Genomic DNA, 16,163 nt, shown 5'->3' on the forward strand with positions numbered 1-16,163 from the left:
ACGTGAAATTCAAAACCTGAACTTGAGTAAAACCTAGACTTTCTTTATTCAGGGCTTTTGCGTAACCCATATGGTTGGGTGGAAGGGGAAATATGCTTGAAGGACCTTGCGACAGACTAGTAAACCACATGTGGTGTCACTTGCTGCCTTGGTTTGAATCATAAATAGACAGCAAGTACAACTGATGAGTTCGTCAGTGAGTCCGGTTCCGCATGTGAGGTGAGGTGAGGTGAAATTGGGTTTAACGTCGTGCTTGAGAATATTTCGCTCATATGACGACGTGCATGCGAGTGTATGTGTATGTGCGGCTGCTTGTACTAGCCCAGACTGAATCTGGTTTTATAGTGCTATCCCACTGAGATACCATGCCGCAGTGAAGCATGAATACCACACTCAGACACATTATACTGACTCCGAGCCGACCAGTCCTTGTTGTACCCATTAATGCCGAGCGCCAGGCAGGGACCAACAAGTACCATATTTTAACGTTTTTTGGTATGACGCGGTCGGGGATCGATCCCGTGACCTTCCGCTCTCCGGGCGGACCCTCTAACCACTACACCAGGGAGGCGGTCGGTTCCGCATGTAGCAGTATACCATCAATATTACCAATCTTACCTCAGGGGGCAACAGAAATCGGCTTCATCAGAAGGGCTACCGATGTGGGGAATGGAAACTGGGTTTATCCACTGAGCTACCCCACAGCCCCTGGGATGATAAACTAAAGGACTGACCGGCATAGACAGAAGAAATAGTTTATGGATTTTGTTTACACAGATAATGCGGCGAATGTGGTCACGGTCGGAAAAATTCCAGATATGTCCAAACGGTCCGAATATTCATCAAGCCAGGATCGGTTAGTGGCGGAAAAGCATGAACAAAGGTTCTCACCGACGCCACACAATCAGGCAAGAAACAGAAATACGATCACCCAGCTCTCTATTGGTCAACGGTAGGCATGCCTTTGATACTATGGGGGATATATTCTTCCCCGGAATCCCCTCTGGTCGACTTACGCTTTGTTAAAAACAAACAACTCCGTGCATATTGAACAGGAGTGTGTGAGTATGGTTTTACGCTACTTTTAGCAATATTCTAGAAATATCACGTGGGAGTACATTAGATATGAGATTCACACATTGTATCCTTGTCGAGATTCGAACCCGGGCCTTCGGTGTGACGAGTGACCGCTTTAACCATTTATATTGGGCGGTCACTCGAAACCTCACTCGCCTTGGTATACCGCTAGGTCCTCTATATACCGCGTCTTTCAGCTTCATCCTCTACACCACGGCCACCATAGGCGGCCTCTTGGACTTCTTCTACCAACTGGGGCGGTGGGGTAGCCTTGTGGTTAAAGCGTTCGCTCGTCACGCCAAAGACCCGGGTTCGAATCCCCACATGGGTACAATTAGTGAAGCCCATTTCTGGTGTCCCCCGCCGTGATGTTGCTGGAATATTGCTGAAAACGGCGTAAAACCAAACTCAGTCAGTCAGTCAGTCTTCTACCAACTGTTCGGCGCCATCATGACGTTCAGTGACGAGAAGGTGCAGCAGATGACAGATAAGTTCAGCGTGTGCCTCAACTTCATCTCCAGAAGACTGCAGGGGCGACAATTCATCTGTGGAGACAAGTAATAATTCCTTTTGTAATCCATGTACATAATATAAACGGCAAAATGACGTGAGTTGGGTTCAACCCAAACGTGGCGCTGATCGTTCCGCTGACCTGTTCGATGAAACCCAGAGAAATGAAAACTTCGGATCCTGACACGGCTAACCGAGGTAACCCTGCATACAATCCACTACACGGGACCTTACATGTCTCTATGTTCGTATAGCCTATATCTTCATCCGGTGTAACAAGGTTGTTTCTACTGTATATTTGCATTTGCATTTGCATTTATCAACACTTAGGACAATGGTAATCTCCTGTCAATGAAACATAGCTAGACGAAATGACAGTGGGCGGGGCAGTTCCCAAGACCCTAGGCACCAAATTAAGGAGCCGAGCTCCTAGAAGTCTAGGACGATTAGGCAGGTATAGTCTGCCGCAGCTCTAGGCTCAAATTAAGAATTTCACTGGGTTCCTTTTGAATTCTATCTATTTATGTGCTTGAGATATGTATTTTCAAAAAAGATAAACTATATTTTTGGAACTAAATGTCAGTCTACAGTTCCGCCTTCAACAGTGTGTCGGCTACATCATTCTGACCTGTAAACATTCTATTCACAGAGTAAGTGGGGACTGACTGCTTGAGACAGGTCAGACATCTTACCCATCCGATCCTCATTTGATGGCCCTTGTCACAAGGATGGAATTTCATGAATGGGTAATAGAAATAAGATTTTATTTCAGCTGTAATAAGTGAAAACATAGATACATGATTTTACAATATATCTGAAACTGAAGATTTCATGGAGAGTGTCATCATGATTTAGTGTACGCGGTGCATACGAGTTGTCTGAACGTGTATGCACTCTTGTAGTGAGTCAGTGAGTATGGTTTTACGCCATCTTTAGCAATATTCCAGCAATATCACGGCGGGGAACATCAGAAATGGGCGTCACACATTGTGCCCATGTCGGGAAACGAACCCGGGTCTTCGGCGTGACCAGCGAACGCTTTAACTACTAGGCTACCCAGCCGCCCCTGTTATCTTGTAGACTAACGCTTCGTCTCTGAATACATATAATTTTGATAGAATCAAACAATTCCTTTTGAATTGGAAAGGAGCCCTACAAATGTTTTTGTGGTGAGAAGGGAGATTCTGAACCTGAGGAAATCTAGAGTTGCTTCATTTAGGGCTTTAGCATTGCAGAAGGGCAAGTTGTATGGGAAATAATGTGATTCAGGGAATGTGCGACCGACTAACTTTGCTGCCCTACACTTGGTGGAGTTTTATTTACCAGCCATAAACTATGAAGTTAAAGGTTCGTGAAGAATTGAATTAGAATTGAGAAATGATACAAAAGAAAGAATGCACACCTTGTGATTTGGGATAATTTTACAAACAACAACATAACTATTTTGAAAAGTATTTTGATACCCAACCACGACGTTGCCAACGCCCCACCTTCCCCGCCCAGCGCAGATGAATCGGGTGATGCTGACGGGTCCGATGACATGCCCCAAAATGGTCGACTTGTAAGTTACAATCAAAATTAATTTAAATATAATAAAAAAAATTAATAATCCCCCCCAAAACCAGGAGTGTACTTTTCTTTGTACGTCAGTTTTAAATGGAAAACCAAGGATGGTACTCTCTCACCCAGACGCCCTGGACCCGCTCAGTTCCCTAAAGCATGGCAGCAAAGGTCAGCAAACGCACAGACGCAAAACTCAACAGGGTTGATTTGTGGATACCAAAACACACATTCGACAATTTGCGACACTCAGTCTTGCATCGACCCTTCTTCAACGCGTCAGTTGTGTAACTCAAAACTTGTACTTGTGCTTGTAATTTTTAACTAATTTGTCCACTTCTTGATAGGGACTGAATAGATGCTGAAGTCTAGTTAGTGCTTCATGGGCTCTATTAACGCACAGTATTATAGCTTGATGACACCAAAAGACATTTCTAACTTGATGTTTGTATTTATCTGCACCCAAAGACCACATTGAAAGAATAGACCACATTGAAAGAAGTCCATTCTGTATTCATTGACGCAACAGCTTAAAGGTATTGCTCGAGACATTCATTGAGGGTGAAATTGAAAACAGTACAAAAGCTAACTACTATACAGAGTTTTCAAAACTATTCCATTTTTTGATTATTATCTGTTGCTTCCAACTTCACTATCATGCCCTTTACAGACATTTAGAACCTCAAATCATTACTTTCCTGTGGAGACTAGTCTTTGGTACAATATACCACGCGATCAGAGGCCATGTCCTCTTTGTAGTTCATCTGCTATTGCTGACAGATTTCATTACCTCTTCCGATGTTTAGCCTTTACAGTACCTAGATCAAGGTTCATCAGTGCTCATTACTATAATTTTCCTAATCTGTATAACCTATCGACAGTAAACCTGTAAAACCTGCTTAGCTCAAAGAATGTGTCCGAATTAAAGAAACTGTCTAAATTTGTAGCAGTATTAAACTGTACTCTAAGACCAATATGTCGTTAACTGTCACGTCGACCATGTTACTTGTAATAATGATTTTGTAAATATATGTTTTTGTACCACCGCTGGTTTTTTTTTTGAGAATATTTTAAATCTTGAACCTTGATACCCCAAAGACAGAGAAATTGGGTAGCCCTAATCCAGTTGAGCTAAAAATAGAGCACAGGCGCAGCATAGGAGGGCTGCTGCATTGACCTAGATCGGCCGACTAGTATATCATCACACTCAAGGAACCCGATTTTCATATCTGTTACAAAGGACTCGACTCTTACACAACTAACTCGGACAGAAGCTCTCCCATCTTGCCACTGACCCAACCTCAGCATTAAAATGGCAGATACTGGCGCTCCGAAAATGAAACTGTCATGGTTTCCTCAATACCGCTCCGTCCGAACAGAGACCATATAATATCTATTATATGGTCTCTGGTCCGAAATATCTGGCTGATCAACGGTGAGTTGAACGTTCTACCCTGTATGTGTAACATTCATGGCAGTTGAGTATCAAACTATTGATCTGTGATGTTAGAAATACCGTCACACTGCGAGAGACCCTTGAAGGTCCGGGTTAGAATGAACCTTCAGTAACCCATGCTTGCCGTAAGAGGCAACTAACGGGATCGGGTGGTCAGGTTCGCCGGCTTGGTTGACACGTCATTGGTTCCCAGTTGCGCAGATCGATGCTGTTGATCACTGTTGTCATTGTCTGGTCAAGACTCCAGTATTTACATTAGACCGCCGCCATATAGCTGGAATATTGCTGAGTGTCTAACTCAAGTCTAGACTGTCTCATCGTAAACCTACACTCAATCACTCACTCATCATGTACAGCAACATTGTTGTCTTATTGCACTATGTTGTGTTACAGCTTCATCATGCACGGCAACATGGTTGTCTTATTGCACTATGTTGTGTTACAGCTTCATCATGTACGACAACACGGTTGTCTTATTGCACTATGTTGTGTTACAGCTCCATCATGTACGGCAACATTGTTGTCTTATTGCACTATGTTGTGGTGTTACAGCTTCATCATGCACGCCAACATGGTTGTTTTATTGCACTATGTTGTGTTACAGCTCCATCATGTAGGCAACATTGTTGTCTTATTGCACTACGTTGTGTTACAGCTTCATCATGCACGGCAAAATGGTTGTCTTATTGCACTACGTTGTGTTACAGCTTCATCATGTACGGTAACGCCTCTGTGGTTGTCTTATTGCACTGTGTTGTGTTACGGCTTCATCATGCACGGCAAAATGGTTGTCTTATTGCACTACGTTGTGTTACAGCTTCATCGTGTACGGCAAGGTTGTCTTATTGCACTATGTTGTGTTACAGCTTCATCATGTACGCCAACGCCACTATGGATGAGCTGATCGAGTTCTCCTACGAGCTGTGGTTTGTGAAGACGCCCGTCAGCGATGAGACGGTGAAGAAGATGACAGACAAGTTTGATAAGTGTATGGATTACTTAGCCACGAAGCTGGAGAACAGACAATTTCTCTGCGGGGACAAGTACGGCAAACGTTACATTATGTTTCATACACCTGATATATATCACTAATTAACATGAGACGACAATTCGGTAACCAAAACACTTTCGACCAGCTGTTAGCACCAGCCTGGTTTCCGGGGTCTGCTGCGCTAACGCAGTGTCGAAGCGTTAGCGCAGCAGACCCCGGGAACCAGGCTGCTGTTAGGACAATCGTGGGATACAGCAGGACATAATGCTTCTTAGATATTGGTATCGTTTGGCTGATGAAAGTCAGTGTTGGCACAAATATACTAAAAATTGTTTACAAATTGCATTTCAATGTGTAAGATTTTAAGATAAGTTTGCTCGTGTTAACTATAAACGACTCTTCAATATACTGAAGGTCCTCCAATATTAACTTAACACACCAGGTTGAATTACTGTTTATATGCGGCATTACTTACTCACTCTCCATCTTTCTCTAGATTTACGGCAGCTGACACGGTGTTGGGCTTTGTCCTGTTCGCCACCGAGATGTTCAGTGACGGCAGACTACTTCAGAAACATCCCAAGATCAGAGAAGGATATTACGCTCGGCTTCAAAAGAGACCAGCATTTCAGGCAGCAATCGCCATGGCCTAAGACTGTTGCTGTCAAATTGTTACCAATAGTGGACCAAGAATATTTGCGCATTGTTTATGATGTGGCCATCAATAAAACTGGGCGAAATATTGAGGTTTCTTTGTTTGTTGTTTCTAACTCATCATACACTATGTTTACGTGTGATCTGTGAGGATTCCAGTCTGATTCCCTGTTTATGCTGCGCTTGCGATTCTCTCCGCAAGCGCAGCATACTCAGGGAACCAGGTTGTTGGGAATTCCAGGTTCGAACTGGGCGCCAGCAACCGATGCTTGTTGCAAGAGGCGACTTCATGGGTCGGACTCCTTGACTTGATTGTTATTCGTACCCAGACTTGAGAAATCTACCTCAAAATGTCAACATCTGGTTTTGTGGGCAGGATTGATTGGTGACTTCTAAAAGTCGGAATACTTTCAGCTGCGACATAGCAACAAACACAAAAGTATATACGTTTGACATCCTCGATAAAAATCACTGACTGACAAGAGAACCCTTGTAGCTGCAAAATCCGTGCAGACGACAATCACAAACTCGACATCATATGTTCAACTCGACATCATATGGTCTCTCCAGGTATGCAGAGCAACAGTGGATAACATGACCAGGTGTGATAACAGTCGGGCTTGAAACTTTCCATTAAAGTTTAATCTTTGGAACGAGAACAGTCCCGATAATGTGCAGGAGAGGATTTGCAGGTCAGTGATTGCCAACGTTTCCCTCTCTCAGTGACCTGTGTAGATCACGGGTCTTACTGGTAACACCAACCTCAATAAATATTTATATCCGTGCTGTTAACAACGAAAGACCCTATATAAAGCAAGTCCAGATTATCCTGCAAGTTTGGTTTATAATCTGCCTTCTCACTGGAGCGCTGTATGTCAACGGAGTGATTTCTTTCTGTCAAACTTTTCAATGTGTGTAACCGTATATACCACTATATATTTCAGGGATATATTTGTCTATCGGAAATGTAAACGTAAATGCGTATATTTCATGAAAGCAAACAGATGCGTATTTATAGGGGAAAAATGAGAATTCACCCCGGGGAGAAAACGGTTTAGAGGAGAGGAATGTACTATGTGAGTTCACGAACCCCATGTTTGCCCAGGTAAACGTGACAGTCCAAAGACACGTATCACTATTAGAAGTAGGTTATTGAAATAGACAGTGATGACTAGACAAATCACTCGTGCTGACACGCGTCGAGTTTCATAGCAAACCACCAAATGTGCAGAATCATGCTGTAAATAGAAGATAATATGTCGGCCGTGTGTATATTTTGGTTGGTTTGGATAAATGTAGATTGTCATCGCCCTTTGGATTTCCTGTTTACCATGTACACTTAAGACTTAAACTTTATGAAACTCGAGTGTCGGATGTGATGTCATGACTGATTTGGATCCATGGCCTATGCTAGAATTATCAAATGAGTACATACCACAACAGGGTAACGATTAGCCATGCTCCAAGGCTGTACTGAATGCTAAGCCCATTGGTGTATAGCAATTCTATCCTTTAAAGAGGCAAGTCTAGATAAGCGGACAGACCCCGGCCCGTTAGAGGAATATTTATGTTTTATAGAAATTATCATTTAAACTATATATTTATCATTACTTCTTTGAGAGGCATTTTAAAAGTTGTAAAGATGAAGGAAAACCAAGTTATATGGATAGTCAACTTCTTTATTGTAATGCACCCATTGCAATAAAGAAGTTGACTATCAACAGAGCTTGGTTTTCCTTTATTTATTCTTACCTTAGAAACTTGTGCAAGTCTAGGTAACGGTGTGACAGACAGTTGGTTGGTTTGTTGTTTAACGCCGCACTCGGCAATATTCCAGCTATATGGCGGCGGTCTGTAAATAAGCGAGTCTGAACCAGACAATCCAGAGATCAACAGCATGAGCATTTGATCGAGCATACGATGACATGTGTCAACCACATCTCAGAGGGACACACTTCGAACACACACCCATCAAACATACACACAAACACACACAGGCACGCACGCACAGACACATAGACAGAAGGTGCATACTACAATTTACGTTGTCGGGATCATATAAGCCAGTCAATCCGCCATACAACTCAGAGGGTATACCCTATCGTTATGCCAGACAAGCATAACGGACGGAGCGATGGATACGGCCATTTGAATACCGTTTTGTAGGACACTGTCTCGTCAGCCGATGGACACACGATTCAACTGTGTCATCACGAATGATTTGCCCAGTTATCACTGCACGGATGTAACACCACTGAAAACGTGATAGGTCACATACTGCGGTTACCATGGTGTATTGATCCTCGCCATTATGAAGCAGTGAATGACCTACTTTTCTAATAATGACTCGTGCCCTTGGACTGTCACGTTTAGCAAACATACGGTCGATCAAATTAGGAGATAAACGTACTGTGTTTGGAAATTAGATGAATGTTACACCGAATTGATAGTCTCTAAATTTCATTTGAAGCCGAACGCGTAGCGTCCAAAGAAAACAAACTACTGTTTATTCAATGCAATAATGTGATACCTAAGAGCTTGGTTTATATAATCCCAACTTCACAATACCGGAACCCGCCTATTGTTTTTTCGTGCCGTGTTACTCTACCCCCCTGGCCACACTATAATGGTATAATCTGACCTACTTATTTTCAAGTAGTTGTTGACAGCGCAACGGTTTGAAATAGCGGACGACCCAATGTTTACATTTTGAGAAAGGTTGGAATTTGAAGTGACAGTGGAACATACTTGACTGACTGTCGAATCTGAACCCTGCAGAATCGAAGAATAGATCCTTTTCTGATCTACGACCTGTAACTCATCAAAGACTGTTGATTTTTATGACCGGCGAGTGTAGATCATGATTTCACGTACGTGCCTCCACCCCTGCATGCGACGAAAGAGTGACAGTGCTGCTTTGTGTACATGCCACTAACTTGGAATTCCTTGGAACATATTTTCATCATTTGGGACTGGATTATGGCCAAGCTTTTATTAAAGTGTACAAGCATAGATCACCAGCGGTGACAGCCTTGCGGGAAGCTGACAGAGAGCAGAATTCTGGTGGTTCAATTTTTGACATGTATTTTTTTTAACGATGCAATGGGACATGATGGAGTATGAGTGGCATAAATTTGGTGTTTCGCCTGACAGTTATCTTTCGCATTTCCCATTCTAAACGGAAACAAATATACCATTAACTAACGTTCTGCTGCGAATTTTGTATAGATGGGGATGTATTTTTAAAAGGCTTTCTGATTTATAAGTGAGATATTGTTTGTTTTTGTTTTGGGCTGTGCATTGTAATTGAGTTTGAATAGTTTTATAATACAAGGTAATGTGATGGTGAGGTTCCCTAATAATTGTGGAGGAGAAATCATATAAATTATATATTTTTAGAGTTTGATAAATGTTTTATAAGAATTTCTGTTACGTCTGTTGTGTTGATATTAGCCATGTTGGTGGCCAAGCTGAAGTAGTGCGGCAGTGTTGTAAACGTGCGCAGTGAAGCGGTCATGAAATCAAACGCATTTTCAATCCAGGATTGATGGTGTCTAATTTTCTTGATTGTCCAATCAAATTCGAGCATTTCACGTAGTCATGGTAGATAGAGAATACTACACGAGGTCTCATTACTTACGAATTATACGAAACGAGTGTCCTTCCTATGGTATCTGACCGAGCGAAAACGAGTGTCCTTCCTATGGTATCTGACCGAGCGAAAGCGAGGTCAGATAACATATATAGGAAGGTCACGAGTTTCGTATAATTCGTATGTAATGAGACCGAGTGTGGTATTTTATTTATTACCCACGTCTTACGTATTTTTGTAATGTTTTGGTTTCAAACTGAAACCGGTTTCATAAAGAGGTTGCGGAAGAGTTTTGTTCTGTAGTACAATATTCACACTGTAATGACGTCACTGCCTTGGTAACCGACGTCACGATGCATGTCAGTTGTCATCGCCTCGTACAGCCTCCTACAGTAAACTACTCCGTAGCACCTCGTTTCTTGGTTTCCAGTTGCTTCATTCGGCTAACATCACTGGTGGAAACATTGCGTTTATGTTTTTCGACGGATATAATGTCTCAGTTCGACTCACAATTAAACAGCGACACGGCAACGTTCGCAATGTTTACATTCCCACAATGCATTTAAGTTGTAGAATGAATGAATTCACGTGTTTGTTATGAATGAAAAAATAGTTACGTCAGAATGTGACCTAATTGAGAGGTCATCGGTTATCCAATCAAATCGTTAAAATCTCAGGTCAAGTCGTTACGACACAGGTAAACGCGATACGACACTCGTGTGACGTACGAAATTAGTATGCAACTACCCATACGTTGACCTCGTGGGTAATAAAATCGTTTATCACAACGTACATTCCTCTCCTCCAAACCTTTTTCTCCTGGAGGTGAATTCTCATTTAGAATGGAGCTGAAAAAACCAGTTTTTATACATATGTTTACCTTCATAAAATATATACATTTACGTTCACATTTCTGATAAACAAAAATATTGTCACTGAAATAAAGTCATATCTACGGTTTTATGAATTAAATCTGTGAAGATTTTGAAAGAAATCACTCCACTGAAATTTAGGACCCATAGGACAATCTAGCCCTACTTCATTTAAGGACTCAGCTTTACAGTAAGAGTGAGTAAGATTTAGTTTTATGCCGCTTTTAGCAATATTCCAGCAATATCATGACAGGGGACACCAGAAATGGACTTTACACATTGTACCTATGTGGAGAATCGAACCCGGGTCTTCGGCGTGACGAGCGAAGGCTTTAACCACTAGGCTACCCCACCGCCCCACATTACAGGAAGAGCTGGGCGGAAGTGAAAATATGGTTGAGGGACTGTGAGACAGGCTATCAGTATCTACTATCACCTCCATTGTCACTGATGTAACCGAGTGGCCATCTTACCCAAGAGACCGGACACCGCCGAATGAGGTTATCTGTGTCACGCTGACCTTGTAAAACTGTAAGACGTTAGCTGGCTGTTGTAGTCGACGTCTTAGTTGTCTCCCCTGATGCTCCCCGAGATTGTTAACTTTTGTACTTCAGTTTTTTTACACTCGTCTAATTATTCAGGTTATAACAATTAATCTCTTTTTACAGCAAAGCGAGTTTGAACCCGAAACCTTTCTTTACATCAGCTAAAAGTCTCAACGTTTTATTGTTAACAACACGGATCTAAAAATACATGTAGGTTGGAGTTACCAGTTACACCCGTAATCTACAGAGGCCACTGAGAGAGGGAAAAGTGGGCATTTACTGACCTGGAAATCCCAAGGGGGCACATTTCGGGGCTGTACCCGTTCTAAAGAAAGGGTTGATGAAATCGTTTATCACATTCCTCTCCTCTAAATCTTGTTCTCCTGGAGGTGAACTCTCCTTTTGAATGTAGATTGATAGTCCTGTTTTATACAATCTACATCTGTTTTGCTTTTATGAAATATATTGAGTCAAAAAAGAAACTTCACATTCTTTCATCAGGGCACTATAAAAGAACAAGAGATGGAAAGATGGTTAAATTGGTATTGGTGTGATGTACTCGATACACTGACAGTGTCATAATCAGTTCCATTAGGCTACACCGCCGTTCCAAAACATGGGTATACAGAATGTCAAGTCACAAGAATAAAAATGCGAAATTTCTCAGTTCAATATCGTGTATGGCCGCCCCGCGCATTTCCGACTGCCAAACACCGTCTCCTCATCGACTGCCTGATGCTTGTGAACACGTGGTTGGGGATTCTGCGCCATTGCTCTTGCAAGGCAGCGCCCAGTTCCTGCAAATTCTGAGGTTGGTTCATAAGACCACGAAGCCTTCTCCCAAGTGCATCCCAAACGTGCTCTATTGGATTAAGGTCAGGGGACCTCGATGGCCAGTCCATGACGTTGATTCCAGCGTTTTGAAGGAAATTTCGTGTCAACATCGCGGTATGCGGCCGAGCATTATCATGCTGGAACTGTAGACCTGGGCCATGAGCCGCCATGAAAGGAACAAGTTCAGGGGTGAGCACCTGGTCGCGGTAAGCAGCAGCTGTGAGGTTTCCACGGATGACCAGAAGTCGGGAACGGTTGTTCCCACAGAAAGCACCCCACACCATGCAACTTCCGCCACCGAATCTGTCGACTTCCTGTACACAACATTGGGCATACCGTTCACGACGTCCTCTCCAGACACTATGCCTGCCGTCCGCGAATCTGAGGGTAAACCTGGATTCATCGCTAAAGACGACTCGATTCCAGTCTCTCTGGGTCCATCGGAGGTGACGTTGGGACCATAGCAGACGTTGACGTTGATGAAACGGCGTCAATATTGGCCCACGATATGGACGTCAAAAATGGAGATTTCGAATGGTCTGTGAGGACAGTCGACCTCTAAACATCTCAGCCCTGGTTCGTGTAGCCGGCAGAAATCTGTCACGTAGGAGACGTAGGACGATTTGACGGTCTTCTGCTCGTGACGTCACACGTGGACGACCCGACCTTGGGCGATCAGAAGTGGTGCCAGTTTGTTGTAGACGGCCTCGCAAGTCATACACAGTACGACGGCTGCATCCCATTGCTCTTGCGACGTCAACAACTGATCTTCGCGCTTGCAACATGCCAACGGCACGTTCACGTTGCACATTTGACAATCGTGGCATTTCAAGTACCGTTAGGACTGTGGTTTAAAAGTGTTTTTTCAATTCTTGAGGCCAATGCAAACACGTGCATATGAAGAAAACTTCGATGCGAAGATCACGCACGTGCAAAACCGGATTTGGCACTAACGTCATTTGCACGAGGAATGGATGGGTTTGAGTGGGTTTTGCTAACGTATTTCTGGAGTCGAAAGATAGGGATCCCATTTCGGATACATAGATGTATCATCAGAGAAAAATTATTCATTATTTTTCAAATTACATTTTGTGAAGTTTCTTTTTTGACTCAGTATATATCCATTTACGTTTACATTGACGGAAAAAATTCACCCGTAGAAATACAAAGGAGCAAGTTTAATAGGTAGTTTCCAGACCGACTTTTACAAGACGTGCCCATATTCTCCACTGTAGCTCTACATATGTGGACAGACCACAGAGCTGAACAGGGGATGTTGAGTTTGTGATTGTCGTCGGCACGAATTTTCAGCTGAAAAGGGTTCAACTGGCAGTCAGTTATTTTCTCGAGGATGTCAAACGTATATATTTTTGTGTTTGTTGCCGTGTCGCAGCTGGGAGTATTCCGACTTTTAGACGTCATCCGGTAAGTAATCAATCCTGCCCACAAACACAGTGGTTGAAAATTGAGAAACTCGAGGAACAAGAAACAAAGGAAAACAGATTAAGTTCCGTTTTAACTCAGAATATGCCTTCTTTAGCCAGGTAGTATTCATATAAACACAGGGGCGGTGGGGTAGCCTAGTGGTTAAAGCGTTCGCTCGTCACGCCGAAGACCCGGGTTCGATTCCCCACATGGGTACAATGTGTGAAGCCCATTTCTGGTGTCCCCCGCCGTGATATTGCTGGAATATTGCTAAAAAGCGGCGTAAAACCATACTCACTCACTCACTCACTCATATAAACACACTCTTTGTTTTGTGTCAGGTCGTTTCGTTAAATAGGTTAATGTCTGGCCTATTGCATTAGTTTAACAACATAAATTAAACTAAAGTTAGTCAGCTCAGCTCCTCTTTTAACCGCAGTCAGACATCATTAACATCCGCTTCTGTAGGTGTGTTAGACAAGTAGTTAATACCAGGAATAAAATTATTTTATTATAATCTCTATATATTGTATACATACAATACACAAATAAACTCATAATGGAGCCCAGATGAATGCTTTTTTTCAAGGGCTGAGTAAAACAAACGCTCTATAATCTAGTTGGATTCCTTTCTAAATTCATTCACAAGGCTCTGGGAGACTACAGGTGTGTGTAAACAGAGACGTCGTTCTGGGTTACCCGAACTAGGTTGTATGTTGTAATCACTGCCTCTCCCACTTTGTATGGGATGCTGAGTACGTTTGTACTCACATTAGCATATGCTACGACTAGGTTAAGTCAGACTAATCCCACGGTGGGTAAATAAGCGCGTACCATGATAAGATCAGTTTCAGAGAGGGGACTAACTTCAGAATGTGGGCTGTAGACTGGAGAGTGCTTCTCCAAGTGTCTCGCGACTGGATTTTTAAAATCAGTGAAACATATTGCGACAAGCTTAAAACTGCTATAAAAATGGTTAATTGTGCAGTTGAGTGTGCAAACGATTCAATGTATAAAATAATTTAAATAAAGCAGTGAAAGTCGGTAAAATAAACGTGTACATGGTGAACTCAAAAACAGCTAATCTAAAGGATTTCGAACTCCGTGCACTTTCGTGACCAACTGACCGCCTCCGTGGTGTAGTGGTTAGAGCGTCCGCCCGGAGAGCGGAAGGTAGCGGGTTCGATCCCCGACCGCGTCATACCAAAAGACGTTAAAATATGGTACTTGTTGGTCCCTGCCTGGCGCTTGGCATTAATGGGTACATCAAGGACTGGTCGGCTCGGAGTCAGTATAATGTGTCTGAGTGGGGTATTTATGCTTCACTGCGGCATGGTATCTCAGTGAGCTAGCACTATAAAACCAGCTTTAGTCTGGGCTAGTACAAGCAGCCGCACATACACATACACATACACACGCATGCACGTCGTCAAATGAGCTAAATATTCTCAAGCACGACGTTAAACCCAATTTCACCTCACCTCACCTTCGTGACCGACTTGTGTTATTCCGGGACTGGCCGAACAGCGACTCGTGCCCTCATTGAAGGATTTTATACATTTGTGACCAACTCGTGTTATTCCGGGGCAAGCCGAATAGCGACTCGTGCCCCTCTGGAAGGATTTCATATTGGCGTAGGAACATCAGAACTACTTCCAACAGGAACAATAACTCTATTCCTGTTTGATTCCAATGGTACTTAATATCACCGAAGTACACATACATTGTATTGCTGTTTTTGTTTTTGCTTATTCATTCCAAAGCAGAAACCTCCTTGATACAACTAAAAGAAAGAGAAAAACATATTTGTTAAAAACATACTCTGACGTAATTATCACCAGATGTTCACATTATATTTCCAATTATATTTCTGAAAAAGGGTTTAATAATCACAAATGGGATTTGTTTTATTGAATATGCAAAAAATTTTTTTATGAAAAACAGCAGAAATCCCAAACAGAAACACAAAAATGACTTTAAAATATTTCTCAAACTGAGCATAGGTGTAACCCAGCTGTCATACCCCAAGTGGAATTTTAAAGAATTCGATGAAAAATATATGAATTACCAAAACAATATCAGACTAAAATATTCCCACAGATGTGAAATGTATGCCCAATGTTAAAGATTAAAGTTGATTAGTTATATACAGATATAATATAATATTATTGTTTTAAAACTCGTAGCGATTTATAATTACATTTCCTAAAACTGTTGGAAGCGCACGTACAATCACCACAACAAGCCCGCAAGATCGTCAGAAATACACTCGGTTGGACCATTGAGAGTGAGTGAGTTTAGTTTTACGCCGCACTCAGCAACATTCCAGCTGTATGGCGGATGGACAAGCCAGAGCCGTTATGTCAGAGGTTATGTCAACAAACGCACGCTCGTGTATTTCAAGCTCTCACCGTCAATCGCATGATTCTTATCAAAAACTTCACATTAGACAGCACATTCTGTTATCTACGTTCTTAGTACTTTCAATATGACGATATATATTTTTCCAGTTTTTTGAAACAATAACATAATGCCATAAACACTTTAAGTAGTTTTATCAAAGCACCGCAACGTCTCACACTCACTGTTTGTACACGATACATATACAGTCTCAAGGAACAATACACAGAATTAAATCATCAAACTA

General features: G+C 42.3%; 1 protein-coding gene across 1 annotated transcript in view; it reads left to right on the forward strand.

Moving 5' to 3' along the window:
* LOC124289365 overlaps window positions 1–6,337 on the forward strand; it is a 29,418-nt gene extending 23,081 nt beyond the window's left edge. Inside the window, exon 4 of the mRNA XM_046725983.1 lies at window positions 6,091–6,337. Coding sequence (XP_046581939.1) covers window positions 6,091–6,247 — 157 coding nt within the window. The 3' untranslated portion in view covers window positions 6,248–6,337. The remainder of the gene's footprint in view (window positions 1–6,090) is intronic.
* Window positions 6,338–16,163: the final 9,826 nt, after the last annotated feature.

This window comes from Haliotis rubra, unplaced genomic scaffold (genome assembly GCF_003918875.1).
Source record: "Haliotis rubra isolate DU_JTF1 unplaced genomic scaffold, ASM391887v1 Scf44, whole genome shotgun sequence".
NCBI lineage: Eukaryota > Metazoa > Mollusca > Gastropoda > Lepetellida > Haliotidae > Haliotis > Haliotis rubra.